The sequence below is a fragment of the Nematolebias whitei genome, chromosome 4 (assembly GCF_014905685.2).
Source record: "Nematolebias whitei isolate Nwh7 chromosome 4, NemWhi1, whole genome shotgun sequence".
Taxonomy (NCBI): Eukaryota; Metazoa; Chordata; class Actinopteri; order Cyprinodontiformes; family Rivulidae; genus Nematolebias; species Nematolebias whitei.
In genome coordinates this window covers 52,025,203-52,040,337 of record NC_056501.1, presented here as the reverse complement: position 1 = coordinate 52,040,337, position 15,135 = coordinate 52,025,203, and the positions used below count along the sequence as shown (strand labels likewise).

The 15,135-nt window shown below is 40.4% G+C and overlaps 1 protein-coding gene across 1 annotated transcript in view; it reads left to right on the top strand.

Moving 5' to 3' along the window:
• The window catches only part of pigg (phosphatidylinositol glycan anchor biosynthesis class G), a 240,944-nt gene that overhangs the window by 37,497 nt on the left and 188,312 nt on the right, over window positions 1–15,135 (top strand). The window contains exon 4 of the mRNA XM_037675119.1: window positions 6,086–6,274. Coding sequence (XP_037531047.1) covers window positions 6,086–6,274 — 189 coding nt within the window. The remainder of the gene's footprint in view (window positions 1–6,085; window positions 6,275–15,135) is intronic.

Genomic DNA, 15,135 nt, shown 5'->3' with positions numbered 1-15,135 from the left:
TATTACTGTGCTCAATTGGCCTGCCAACTCTCCTGACCTGAACCCCATAGAGAACCTGTGGGATATTGTGAAGAGAAAGTTGAGAGACGCAAGACCCAACACTCTGGATGAGCTTAAGGCCGCTATCGAAGCATCCTGGGCCTCCATAACACCTCAGCAGTGCCACAGGCTGATTGCCTCCATGCCACGCCGCATTGAAGCAGTCATTCATGCAAAAGGATTCCCGACCAAGTATTGAGTGCATAACTGAACATGATTATTTGAAGGTTGGAGTTTTTTGTATTAAAAACACTTTGTCTTTCATTGGTGGGATGAAATATGCTAATTTTTTGGGACAGTCATTTTGGGTTTTCATGAGCTGGATGCCATAATCATCAGTATTAAAACAATTAAAGACCTGAAATATTTCAGTTGGTGTGCAATGAATCTGAAATATATGAAAGTTTCATTTTTATCATACATTATGGAAAATAATGACCTTTATCACAATATGCTAATTTTTTGAGAAGGACCTGTAGGTAAAAACATTCCTGATGCATCCTTACATTTCTATGCTGATGACACAGTTGTTTATTGTCGAACTAAAACAGTTGATAAGGCTTTCCAGCTTTTGAAATCTGCATTCAACATCATCCAGACAGACAGATTTGTTCTGCCTCAAACTTGTCCTAAATGCCGACAAAACCAAAGGGATGCTTTTTTCAAACAAGAAGTTGGTCCCAACAGTTCTTCCTCTGATTTTATCCTCAAATGGTGTCCCCATTGAGTTTGTTGATTCCTATAAATATTTGTGTATCTTGGTCGACTCACATCTCTCTTTTAAGCTCCATGTGGAAAACTTGATAAAGAAACTGAAAGTTAAACTGGGTTTCTTTTTCAGAAACAGATCCTGTCTAACCCTGAATGTTAGGAAACACCTTGTTTCTGTGACTTTCCTTCCCTCCATTGATTACGGTGACATTATTTACATGAATGCTCCTACAAGAACTTGCAGATGTTGGATGCTGCAGATGTTGGATGCTGCAGATGTTGGATGCTGTCTATCATGGTGCACTAAGATTCATAACTGGCTGTGATTATCGTACCCACCACTGGACCCAGTATTCACTGGTTAACTTGATAGGTATTTTTGCACCTACAAAAATAAAGAACCACACAGGACAAGAGTTAATTTTCAACCAAGCTTTTTGCAAAAATGGGAGAATCACAGCAACAACCTCTTAAGTGCTGAAAACTGTGAACTCTGGATTCTTTCTGCTTTGGTTCGTCTTTTATTCACAGCGTGTGTGCTTAAAAACAGGTTCAGAAAAAACAGTTGCATGAAGATACAGAACATCTTGTGATTTTCCATTATGCACTTCTCAGAAACTGATGTTCCTGTCAGTTTATCTCGCTTTGCACGCACATAGCCACAAGGTCAGATAATCAACAAACAGTGGAAGATTGATAATTATATGATTAAAAACTCTGTCAAACTGGTCACCATTAACTTCACGCAGACTCTCTCACTGGTACATTTCCATCTTTAAATCACTTCTTGGTCTGCTGCCTTCATACATCTCCTCCTACATGTCTCTGTGTGAGTGCAGCTACAGCATGCGCTCTCAGGACATCATTACCTGCAGTGTTCCCTCAATGAGGACTGAACTAGACAAAAGGGCCTTCTCCTACTCCACTCCTTGCAAAAAGATCTGAAGCTCTCGACCTTTGACCTCTCTAAGTGGCTTTAAGAATCTGTTGGACTCCTGGCAGGGACCAATGCAGACACGTTCCTGTTTTTGTTTTCTACATTCGCCTTAGAATCTAGCTGTTTTTGTTACTTTTTTGGCATCTTATTTGTATTTTTAAAAAAATCAATACACCTCTTTTATGATTGTCTATTGTTGTCACTGTTGTCATCACTTTGTTGAAATCAGGTCTCTCTTGTAACTGAGTCCTCGAGGCTCAATGGGATTAACCTGTCTAAATAAAGGTTGAATGAAACGCGCAACATTGAGGTGCCTCCCCTCCTCCTCCAGCCCATTCAACAAAACCCACCCGAAGAGATGAGCACCTACTGAATTCCTGCTTGCTGCCTGCTACGATAGATGACGGAGGAGGAAGCTGTTTCTTAAAGGGAAATTATGGCATCCACCATGCCTCTGATACCACCCACCCCCCCACCCCTCACCACCACCGAAAAAAACCCTCTTTGGATCTGGACAATTCATGTAAATTACATATTTTAGTTTGAAATTGGCGAATTTTGCCAAAAAGCCACTAGTTTGCATGTAACTGCATTACAGCTTGAACTAAAAATACATTTTGGGTTCCTTCTTTCACCTTTTTTCTCCCTCTACTTCTGACTGTCGTCTCGTCTCTAGTTTCACAGAGCGGTGCTACACCGCAGCAGCTTCACAGGCAGGAGCCGGCAGTGTTGGCTTTTCAAAATAAAGTAAATTTTAACCTTTCATGATATTAAAATTTATTTCTATTCTATATGAACCTTTATTCTGAAGCTGTGGCGGCTTGTATTTTACCGTGGCGGTGCGCCACGAAAATGTACATGTAGAGGAAACCCTGATGTTAAATATTCCATAAGCATATAAGAACATGTGCTCCGATGGACACACAGTTGGACTTTTAGGCCATAATTCCACAAGATGTGTTTGGTGCAGGAACAAAACCTGCACCAAGATCCCCAAAGAACACATGCCCATGGTGAAACGTGGTGGCAGCCTTTTGATGTGGTTTCTTTTCTGTACCAGGAACTGGGGTTTAAGTCAAATTAGTTTGTTTTTGGCCTGAAACCTTCAGGTGTGAGAAATAGAAATGATTCTCACCCTTGATTCAATGATTGAATGATTCACATCCTTCCAAGGCAAACTTATTATGAGCCAGTTGAAGCAGATGGCCACTCATCCTGAGCCTGGTTCTGCTGGAGGTTTCTTCCTGTTAAAGGGAGTTTTTCTTTCCACTGTCTCCACCGTGCTTGTTCAGGATGGGAGACTGCAACGAAGCCAAGATTCAACAAGGCTGCTGGATTTCTTAGACAGAGAACTTTTACTAATTGTCATCAAAGTCCATGCTCAATAGTCCAGGTATAAAATCCAACATTGTTCAGTCAGGTCATCAGGACGGTTTCTTTTTTTGGTGCTGAGACATTTCACTCTCCATCCGAAGGACTTCATCAGTCTGAGGAAACGCCAAACAAAACTGCTTCTCCACCAATAGCCTAAACCAAGGTGGAAAAAAAACAGTTATGTTGGTTCTAAGATGGCCTTTGGGGCACACCCTCTCCTCCAGTGTCCACCTTCTCCTTCATTGACAGTCATGTAGTGAACTAAGCCTCAGGTCAAAAGTCTTCCTGGGACAGGAACTGTTATTTCATTGATTTGAGTCCAGAAACACAGATTAAGCTCATCCAGAGACTTTCTAAGTGTGTCCTGCACGGATCAATTGAAAGAACACTCTCTGTTTATTATCATTACTATTTTACAATATCTTGATAATCAAAGTGTGTTTAGTTCAAACCATTTTAAATGTTGAAATGAACTACTCATTTTAAATCAACTGTGAAACAGTATAAATGATTTTTAATCCTCATTCAAAGTAGAAATCAAGTTAAAATGTCTGTTACAAGAGTAATTATTCATTTTTGATCTTCTATCTGAAATGAGAAGGAGTGAGTCGGTCTAAAGTCAAGGAACGGTCAAAAACATGTTTATCGGAACGAAATGTCATGTTTAACTCTCTCAGATAGATGGAAGGAGACTGGCTCCTAAATGTCTCTGTTTCTTCAAAACATTTCTCTGTCTGTTCTTAAAACATCTCACTGTTTTTCTGACTTGTAATAACCTCTTACGTCACTAAAACCACACCCCTGTTGGTTCGTTCAACCAATCAGGAAGTTCTCAGAGGAACCGGAAGTGACCTCTTTAAAAGGGTCGACACTTCCTAGTTCCAAGCAGAACAAGAGTTCCAAGCAGAACAACGTTCCAGAGAGAACCAGAGTTCCAGGGAGAACCCCGAACGAGAAGTTCAGAGGAACAGAAGGTCCGAGCAGTTTCTAATGGAGTGACAAGAGTCCGTCGATGCCACGACGTCTCGCTGTGGCTCTACCCGACGAACGCTCTGAACAATGAGGAAGTCTGTTCTGTGATAGTCTCACGACTCCTGAGGTCACAGCTGTCCTTACGGAGACGCTGAAAAGCGTTGAAAGGCAACTCTACACCGAAGCCGAAACTATCGTCTGCAAAGGTAAAGAGTCGATCTTCAACTGCGAAGTGTACCGTGGGTTAAGCTGCGTCTAACGGAGCGTGTGGTTCTGGTTATACAGACACTTTCCCTCATCCATTTTCTCCATTTAAACTTCATTTTTCCCATCTTTAAACCTCTATCTTGCCAGTTCCTTAGGTGCAGATATCCTCAGAAATGTCTGTTGGTTTCAAAAGCTGCAAGTGAGAAAATCATGGCCGTATGATTTTCTCAGTGCAAAGCTCATTAATTAAGCTGTGTTATTGTAATCAATCTGCCAATTAATGTAAATGTGTGATGTTGTTTTAAATCGTTTTTAATTAAACGGCTCACTGTTGTGGTGAGTCAAAGATAAAACACGTTTCCGTCCACATTTAATCATTCAAGGCACGATAGTACTCAGTCCAGAAAAATAAAAGAATCCGTTTAAATTATGGATAATATCAGACGCATATTATCTTTCATTACAGTCATGTCAATTTTACTAAATGGCTTTTTTATGTATGTGAATGTTTCTTTCAGTGCCCTGAGACAACTGAGAAATTTTTCTTGTCCCGCCCATAACTTCTGATTTGCTCAAGATGATTTATTGAAACTTGATACACATTTGTACCACCACAGCATGTCACATAATCTTTTCATCACCTCAGCTCTAAGGTCAAGGTCACAAATCAAGGTCAAATGGTATGCAAGTAATTTGCTTGTCTGGGCCATCGCTATAGATTGCTGTATAATAGTTTGTTGATGAGTGTATATTGTGCTATACAAGTGTATTCTTGTCCAAATTGGCAATGACTTCAGCTTTAAAGTAAACAAAAAGGCTTCACCAGAATAAAATGAATTTTTTGACATATCCAGAGGTGATCTGAAGAGTGCTGTTCACAAGAGATGTCCACCCAGTTTGACAGATGTGGAGTATTTTTGGAAGGCAATTGGACTTGTTGGACCAGATCCGACCTTGAAAAATCAGTCCATGCCTTCATTACAACCCGTCTGGACTACTGTAACTCGCTTTATGCTGGGTCAGTCAGGTCTCTCTTTCACGTGTCCAGCTTGTCCAAAATGCTGCAGCTCGGCTACTAACAGGAACTCACAGGTTTGAGCACTTCACCAGTTCTGTCCTCCCTGCACTGGCTTCCTGTGCGTGTCAGAATCGATTTTAAAATTCTCCTGCTGACATTCAAGTGTATCGATGGCCTTGCACCCTCACACCTCTCTGACCTTCTTCATCCTTATGCTCCTTCTCGAGCCTTGAGATCATCAGACCAGCTGCTTTTGGCCGTACCAAGAACCAGCTGAAGCTCAGAGGAGATCGGGCGTTTTCAGTCGCGGGCCCTAAACTCTGGAACAATCTGCCCATCAACATTCGACAGGCCACTTAGAAAACACACCTGTACTCATTGACATTTAATACAGGGTGATCTGTTTTACTATTTCATTGCTTCTGATAATGTTTTGTGTTCTCGTGTTTTTATTCTGTATGCTGTAATTATATTTTGTTATACAAATACATTTGACTTGACTTATATTACCAAGCCAAGTTGTGCTGAGAGACTCCTTCCTAACTATGTAGGCTGTAAAGAAACCTGAAAGTGTTCCATATAAAGTATTTATTTCAGGGCGTGTACCCTTATGCAACCAGGTACTTGCATCATCTTTTTGTTTTTTATATTTTTTTCCTATGACAGAATTTTTTTTCAGCTGTGCAGGGTATATGGCACAGTAAGGGTGAAAAAGTTTGACAGTGATTCCTCTTTTTTTCATTATAAAAACCTTTCATTGTAGCTGGGAAGTGTAGAAACTGTGTTGATGTCTTGTATTGAAGAAACTTATCTCTGTTGCAATCTAGGTTGACAACAACGTAACCCGCCACTTGGATAGCACCCTTAAGAGAGATGACTGGGACATTTTGATCCTTCACTACCTGGGCCTGGATCATATTGGTCACATCAGCGGACCCCATAGCTCACTCATCCAGCCCAAACTGCTGGAGATGGATGATATCCTAAAGAAGATCCACAGTTCTCTTGTTTCAAAGGTAACGTTTTATTAATCCACATGATGTTGTCAAGTTTTTTTCTTCATTAACACTATTTTGAGATATTTAATAGCCAATGATATGCAAGGGCTACGGTAGTTCAGCGGTCAGTGCCATGGGTTTGAGCCCACGTTGCATCAGGATGGGCATCTACCATAAAACAATTTTTGAATCTTTCATGCCAGTTCCTTCTCTGTGTTGACCCCTGCAGGAGAGGCCAGGCAAAAGAAAAACGGCAACAATAGTCATTTCATTGATCAAGTATTTCTCATTAGTTCTAATTGTTTGACGTTAAGTCATTACTTAATGAAGTGATGTGTGTTGCAGTCATTATATTCACACACAACATTTAATCCATTACACATGTGAGATGCACCGAAGTGGAGCAGCTGGCAGCTATTTAAGCACCTGGGGAGCAGTTAGGGATTAGGTGTCTTGCTCAAGGACACCACAACATGCGGCAGGATGGGGAATCTAACCTGTCACTTTCTGGTCCCAAGACGACTGCCCTACCACTGCTCAACAGTCACCCCCATTGAGCTTAGGGCCCTTCAGGCCAGGATCTTCACAGCGTTTGAGAGAGAAGTCTCAAGTGTTTACTTTGAGTAAAGCTGTACTTTGTAAAAAATAAATGCAGAAAGTTACAAAAGTCTTTTTTAGATGTGTAGTTGAGGTAGCTGAATTAAATGGAATTAAACAAATCAAATCCAATCTGCGCCACGGCTCCTTCAAAAGATCACAAACTGTGTTTTAAGTCTTAAAATGAACTCGTGATCAACTTTTGTTTTGCTAGGCCTAAAATATTTGCTCGGCCTTTAGTTTTGGTTGAAGTGATAAAAAGTATTCATTCTGAATTATCGCCCACCTCTGAAAAGTGAACAATAAAGTTTTTGTTTGTGTGGGGTTACTTCTCAGTCTGTTAGCAAAATAACCATTTAAATTTTTGGACTATTAAAAAAATAAAATAATAAAAAACCTCTTGAATCAACTCTTTCTACTGACAAATTATTTCATCAGTCACTGTATAGACTTTATTGAAACTTTTCAGAAAACGTACTGGATGTAAAAGTAGAACAGATTAATTATTGGAGTCAACCCAATTCAATGAACCTGCCAGTATTGATTGTGTTCCTGCACAATGCTATTTTCAAGGTTTTAGTAAAACAGCTGTTTGTTTGCAACATAACGTGGTCTTATTTTAAAACTCAACATAAAGTGATCTTAGTTTAAAACGAACATGGACGGCAGGAATATTATTTCCTTTAAAAATGTCAGGCCTTTAATTTGTTATGTTTTTAGGTTAGGTTTTGCTGCTAAAGCCAGCTGTACTCTTCAAAACTTACTTCAGCTTTGCATTTTTTAGAATAAAAATGGCATGGCATGTTAAAGATAGTAAAACAGACTACTATGAAATATTGATCAGTTTGTAATCTAATAATAGGAATTTATCTGAATTTTCAGCGTGATCAGATTTTAGGCATTTAATTACACAAATAGTTTTTGCTGTTCTCTGCAGTCCTTATGTTATCTATTGCAGCTTCTCCTGAGATTTAATAAACTGTTAAGTTCTTATCTTTCTTTTGTCTGTGATCAGCACACAGGTTGTGTTGATTTTTAATTTTTTTCTGTGATCCTCCACTCATATTGTTTTTGTGCTGTGTATGTATGTGTGTGTGTGTGTGTGTGTGTGCGTGCCTCTGTGTGTGTGCATGTGTGTGTGTGTGTGTGTGCGTGTGCTCCAAAAGGGTGTTGTCTCTGCAATTTAGCTTAAATTTTCATGTTGTGTCTGTGTAAGACTGCAGTTTCCTTTTGTGTCCCCCGTCAAGGAGCAAAAAAGGGGTGTAGCGGTTAAAATCCTGTATTTTAGGCTCCTGGTTGCTGTTGTTCCTGGTAGGCTTTGGTTTTACCTGCGCTCAATCAAGATTCACTATGCAGATCTTCATTTCGACTTATAAATCATAAAATCATTTATTTCCCTCACTATGTCCATTTACATTGCCATTTCCATTTAGAAAACAAATAAATCTGCCTTGACTCTAAACTAAACACAGTAGAAAACAGTTTGTCCCTTCTCATTAGCAACACCTGAACAGAATCACACCTGCCCTTAAGTAACCACCTTCCTCTGCGGACGTATTCAGTACACAAAATGAAATGCACCCTCTAGTGGAGATAAACACAGAAAAACAAGATAAATGGCTCCTGCTCGCCAGCCCCTAATTGCGTGTGGCAGAAGACATAGCAATTACCAAACTTAAATTAAAGGAGCCATAAGTCCATATATATCCTGGATGTAACTGGGACCCTGTGTACATAATTTCGCTCCACCACATGCACCACTTTAAGTGCGAATGACAATAAAGAAACTCTGACTCTGATCCATAGACAAAATATACATAAGAGGCAAATCCGGTTTACATGTTCATCATCCTACCAGCAATCTATTTTGTCAGTTTGCAGCTTCACACAACAAACACATTTTTGTTACAGGTCTTTCAATAACATTTGTTTTTGTTTGAAAATGAACCACACGTACCAGACCCCTTTTATCTGGAAAAGTTTTAATAACTTTCCCTAACATCCAAGACCCTCGGGATGTTGTGGAGTCCATAACCACAACAACATCTCCAGGCATGAAACACCTTTTCCTTTTTATCCATTTTTGTCGTTCCTGTAATAATGGTAAATACTCTCGAATCCAACGTTTCCAAAAGAGATCCGAGATGTATTGAATTTGTTTCCACCTTCTTTTAGCATAAAGATCTTTATCGTTAAAAAGTCCTGGTGGGAGAGCTGGTTTTCCTTTCATGAGGAGCAAGTGGATGGGTGTAAATGCCTCAAGGTCATTGGGGTCATCTGATAACTTTGTGATGGGAAGATCATTAAGTATTGCCTCAGCTTCACAAAGTAAAAAGTGAAATCCTTCATCGTCCAACATTTGCTGACGGAGCACCGAGTGTAGAATCTTTCTGATCATTCGTATGAGGCGCTCCCAAACACTGTCAAAATGTGATCCAGACGGTGAGTTAAAACTCCATTTGATTCCTTTGTGAGACATTTCCTTCTCAATTTTTCCATTATTTAAAGAGGCTAGAGCTTCTCGTAGCTCTCTTTCTGCTCCTACAAAATTAGTGCCATTATTTGATCTCATGTGAAACTTGTCCTCTTCGAGAGATAAATCTCCACAGTGCATTGATGCATGAGTCAGTATCTAAAGAATAAGCCACTTCTAGATGCACGGCCCTGCTTGTCATGCAAGTGAACACTACTATATAGCGTTTTACAATACTGCGCCCCCTTTTCACATCAATAGGTCCTAAATAATCTACACCAACACTTGTGAATGGTGGTAGATCAGGAATCACTCTTTCCTCTGGCAAGTCTGCCATCTGTTGTTGACTGGTTTTTCTTCCATGCAGCCTGCAGAATAAACATGTTGCTATGACCTTTTTTTACAGCTGAAACACCATTTGTTATCCAAAATGTTCTTCTTATGACTGAGAGGACATGATTTCTACCTCCATGACCAAGCTGCAAGTGGAAATGACGGAGGATAAGGTTGGAGATGTGCTGGTCTTTTGTCAGAATGAGGGGATGTTTGATGTTCTCAGGGATGGCTGCTTTACTCAGTCGGCCTCCAACACGCAGAAATCCATCCTGTAGCACAGGGTCCAGTTTGTAAATCTGGCTACTTCTGGGTATTTCTAAGCTATGGGATAATGCAGCAAACTCATCAGGGAATCTTTCCCTTTGGCAAAAAGAAATTATGGCCATCTCAGCTTCTGTGAAATCATCTAGAGACACACTTTGGTTTCCCAATGAGTTTTTGAGAGTTTGCATTTTTTTCGTCAACTCCAATGTTGAAGTTCCAGTCGTAATTGCATTGGCCAGCTGTAATTCCTTTTTTCTTTTACTTAGTTTCAACAGAACTCTTTTTTGCTTGATGAACCAAGCAACTGCAGACTTTCATTTTTGCCATTCTGAGAATAATGCTATTAACTGAGAAGTGGCATTTGAGCTGATGACTGTTGCATTCATCAAGGACTTTTTCTTTACTTCTGGGTCATCGGTAGTCATACTGAAATCCATTGGAGACTTTGGCCACGTCTCTTCAGGTTCCCACAAAAATGTAGGACTTTCCATCCATTGTTGGTTCAAAAGGCTGTCAACTTTTAACCCACGGGAAGCACAATCTGCAGGGTTTAAAGATGAAGGCACATGTCTCCACTGTTCAACTTCTGTGCTATCCCTTATTGTTGTTATTCTGTTAGCAACAAAAGTTTGAAACCTTTTGTCTTCATTTTTTATATACTTTAGAACTGATGTGCTGTCAGTCCAAAAGCAAGCCTTCTCCAATAGCAGCTGAAGCTCTGCCTCAAGTATCTTATTTAGTTTAACAGCCACAACAGCGGCTGTGAGCTCTAGGCGTGGAATAGTAATAGGTTTGAGTGGAGCTACTCTGGCTTTACCAAACAGGAATGATACGTGAACTCTCCTGTTGATATTCTGCATTCTATTGTATGTAGCTGTACCATACCCATTCTCACTAGCATCAGAGAAATGATTCAACTGGGCATTAACCACTTTACCAAACCCTTCAGGTTTGATGCACATTCTGACTTGGAATTCAGCTAATTTTTCTAAGTCTTTCAGCCACCTGTTCCACTTTTTTTTTGGAAAGCTGGAGGAATAGGGTCATCCCAGCCCCATTTCATCCTGCATAGCTCTTGTAACAACAGCTTGGCAGGGAGTATGAGAGGTGCTAGGAATCCTAGCGGATCATAAATGGAACTGATGATTGACAACGTACCTCTTTTAGTGGGATTCCTTTCTTTGACTTTCAGTTTGAACTTAAAATTGTCTGTCTTGGTACACCACTGTAAACCTAGTGCTCTGTCCACAGGTAGCTCATCATTGTCCAAGTTCAGTTCACAAATGGTCTGGGAACTAAGCTCTCCTGGGATACGTTGGAGCACTTCTCGGCTGTTGCTAATCCATTGGGTAAGAGTTAACCCTCTTTTGCTGCAAATGGACATGAGATCTTTGGCCATGGTAGCTGCACTTTCCTCTGATGGCAAGCTCTTTAAGAGGTCATCCATATAAAAGTTTTTGTTGATCGCTAGTACAACATCTGCTGAGAAGTTGGACTGGTTATCCTCAGCAGTCTTTCTGAGAGCAAAGTAAGCACAGCTTGGTGAGGACACTGCCAAATAAGTGGACAGTCATACGGTATTCCTCAATGTCTCATTCTAGATTGCCTTGAGGCCATCACAGGAAACGTAGAAAGTCCACATGCTCCTCAGACACCTTAACCTGGTGGAACATGGGTTTTATGTCTGCCATTAATGTCACATGTTCCTGCCGAAACCTCACTAGAACCCCTACCAATGAGCTGGTTAAGTTTGGGCCTTGTGAAAGCTGACTGTTGAGCGAGACCCCTTTATACTCTGCTCCACAATCAAAGACCATCCGCAGCTTATGTTTTTGTGGATGGTGTACACCATGATGTGGTATATACCACACCTTACCCTTTGTTGTTGTCAGCTGATGCTGAGGAACCCTTTCTGCATATCCACTGTTAATTGCATTAGTCATGAAGTTTGTATACTCCTTCCTTATGAAAACTTGTTTTCTTTTTGAATTTCCTTTTCAAATCAAGGATGCGCTGTAGAGCGATGGAAATGTTGTTTGGCATAAAGGTTTCTTCCTTTCTGAAAGGCAACTTCAATTTATAATGTCCATTCTCTAGCTGTGCAGAGTGTTCCACTACATCTATGGATTTTTGTTCCTCTCTTGACATTTCCACTTGCTCTGTAAATGATTTCTCAGTGAAGTCATAGTTGTACTGACTGATTAAAAGCTCCTCAATCCGGTTAACTGTAGTTCTATTGACATGGACTGAGGGGTAGCCACTTTCACCATCCCAGTGACCTTCTGCTGAACCATTTATAACCCATCCTAGCAAGCTTCTGATTGCGTAGGGCCCCTCACTACGACTGTTAACCACCTCCCAAGGTTCCATCAATTTAGATGCATTTGTGCCAACTAGTAGATCTACACCAGCATGTATGCGAGGAAAGTTGATGTCCTTTAAGTAAGACCATTTTGACAGCTCCTCCTCGCTGATGATGTTGTCTGTGGAGACTGGCATTTCCCTTTGAGTAAACACGATAGGAAGCTGATAGCAATGTTTACTACTTAATTCTGAAATCTCTAGCCCTTTAATGATGGAGGTTGTCACTGTTTTACTATGACCCATGGTGCGGAGATGAATCTGAGCTTTACTCCCTTGAATGTTTAGTTCATTAAGAAGTCTTTCCTTGAATGTTTAGTTCATTAAGAAGTCTTTCAGAGCAGAATGTATCTGTGCTCCCTGGATCCAGAAAGGCATACGTTTTAATGACCTTAGTTCCATTTGAACTCTTCACTTGTACAGGCAAGATGGGAAGAATACCCTTATGGTGGCCAGCTCCTGTATGGCCACAAGTAGAGGAGGTTTTACAGTGTTTTGATGCCTGATCCAACTCTTTCTGATGAGCCTTTTCCTTCTGTCCAATGTACAAAATACTGGGATGCTTTTGGCTGCAGTGTTTGCAAGTGATGTGCTTTTTTCCTCCTAGGCTCTCATCGAGGTGGCTGCTTCTGTTTTTCCTCCCCCGTTTTTCCTTCTTCCTGCTCTACTCTCTGTGTGTCTGAAGTGCCTGGTTCACATCTCCAGAACATAAATTAAGAAGATTATGGATTTGGTATCGTGGGCGTTCAACTCTATTGATAAGATTTTTTCATCAAAGCGACAAGGTCCTGGAGAACCGGCGTGTCCAGCTGAGACTCATGCTGTGGGGTACGTCATGGATTCGTGGGAGTGTGGCAGTTGATGTGCCTCTCAGTTCTGTCTCAGGAGGATGTTGAAGACGTTTACATATTTGGAATTATGATAGCAGGGACTCTGCTTTTTGGCATCGGCGGTGCTCCGTTTTATTGACTTTTGAAGAAGACGGTGGCAGCAGTTTCGGCCATGGAAAAGCTTCAGAGTCGGTGTGAAAATTTGGTCCACGCTTTGGGAACTTTAAATCATCTGGTTTACGAGCTTAACCGTAAGGTGGAGGCGATTTATGAGAATCACAGGCCACCTGTGGCTTCTGGGACTCGTCAGCGTGGTGGGTTTGATCTTGAAGGAGACTCATAGCATGGATCAGTGGAATGGAAGCCCACAATTAGGCATTTTTGGAACCAGAACACCCAGATGGACTCAAGGCTGGAAAAAAGTAATCTGTCTGTCTGAAGAAAAACAAGTATCAAGCTTATCTAAATCTGACTCCCGACGGCCTCGGAGACATGTGGCTGAAACAACGTCTTCAGAAACTGTGGCTGATCTGAAGAAACGCTCATGGACAAATCTCAACACCTTGATGTCAAATGCAAATGTAATCATGTTTTAATTGTGCTGCTGGTAGAGTTTTTTGATGTCTCAAATCGTGTCCTGATAGACAAGATGTGAAAGATCTTTTTTTGTAATACCACTATCTACCCTCATGTTTCTCCCCCTTTTCCTATCTAAGATTATTATCTGATAAGGATAAAAAGGCCGCGCTTTCTACAGTTGCAGCTTCGTGCACTCCGCCCATCTTTTGGACGACTGTACGTACATATTCGCGTTGTACCTCGGTGCAATTCCAATAAAGTTTATTCTGATTCTGATCACAACTCTTACTTAAATGTCCTGTGTTCAGGCAGCCAAAACATAGACCCTTATCCTTTAGAAAGTGCATTGAGCATGGATCAGGATATTTAGAAAGTCTAGTTTTTCTCTGTGTGACCTTTTTCCTAATTGCTGACATTGTTGTCTAAAGCTGTCAACCTGTCTAAAGCTTTTGACACTGTGGATCAGAACATCTTGTGTCATAAGCTCTCAGAAATCGGTTTCTCAGATCACACCATTTCTCTAACTATCTTGCAGACCAATGCAGACATGTTCCTGTTTTTTAGTTTTTTACTTTCGCCTTATAATCTAGCTGTTTTTGTTACTTTTTTGCAATCTTATTTGTGTTCAAAAAATAAAATCTGCATGCCTTTTTATAACTGTCTATTTTTGTCCCCTGTTGTCATCATTCTTTGTTAAAATCAAGTCTCTCTTGTGAATGAGTCATCTAGGCTCAATGAGATTAACCTGTCTAAACAAAGGTTGAATGAATGAAAAGGAAGATTTCTTTCAAAAATAGGGTTGTTACCTCAAGATCTATGATGGCCACCACCACAACATATATATGTAAACTGGCCATCCCTATCATTTGAATAATCTATATTTTCTAGTTTTTATATTTTTTTAAAGTACACTTTTCTCAAAATTATTGTGGCCAGTAGGGTGACCGAAGATTAATCTATGGTGGTTAAGACCACCATTGGGCACCCTTTTTCTCTGTCATTGCACCGGTCCACCATCCACAGGTGGATAAAACTGCTTCCTCCACTCACCAGGCTGAGTCACTCTGGCTGCTTCAGACAAGAAACTAAAGAACCTATCTTTCACAAAAAGCATCAAGTTAACTTGCATTCCCTATTCAATTTGTCCTTAAAACACTTGTCTTTTAAACTACAAACACTCACTATTGAAATCTCTCAGTGACAGAGGACATCAGTGTGCCGCTAGTCTTCCTCTTCATTTTGTGGATCTAAAGCAAAGCACATACTCAAGTAATCTTTGTAAAATACATATTATGTTTATCCTGATGCATGCTCAATAATCCAGGTAGAAAAATCCAAAAAAGTTCAATCTGGTCCTCTGGACATTCAAAAAAACAAAAAACAAAACAAAGCAAAACATTCTAGAAACGTTTCGTCTCTCATCCAAGAGACTTCCTCAG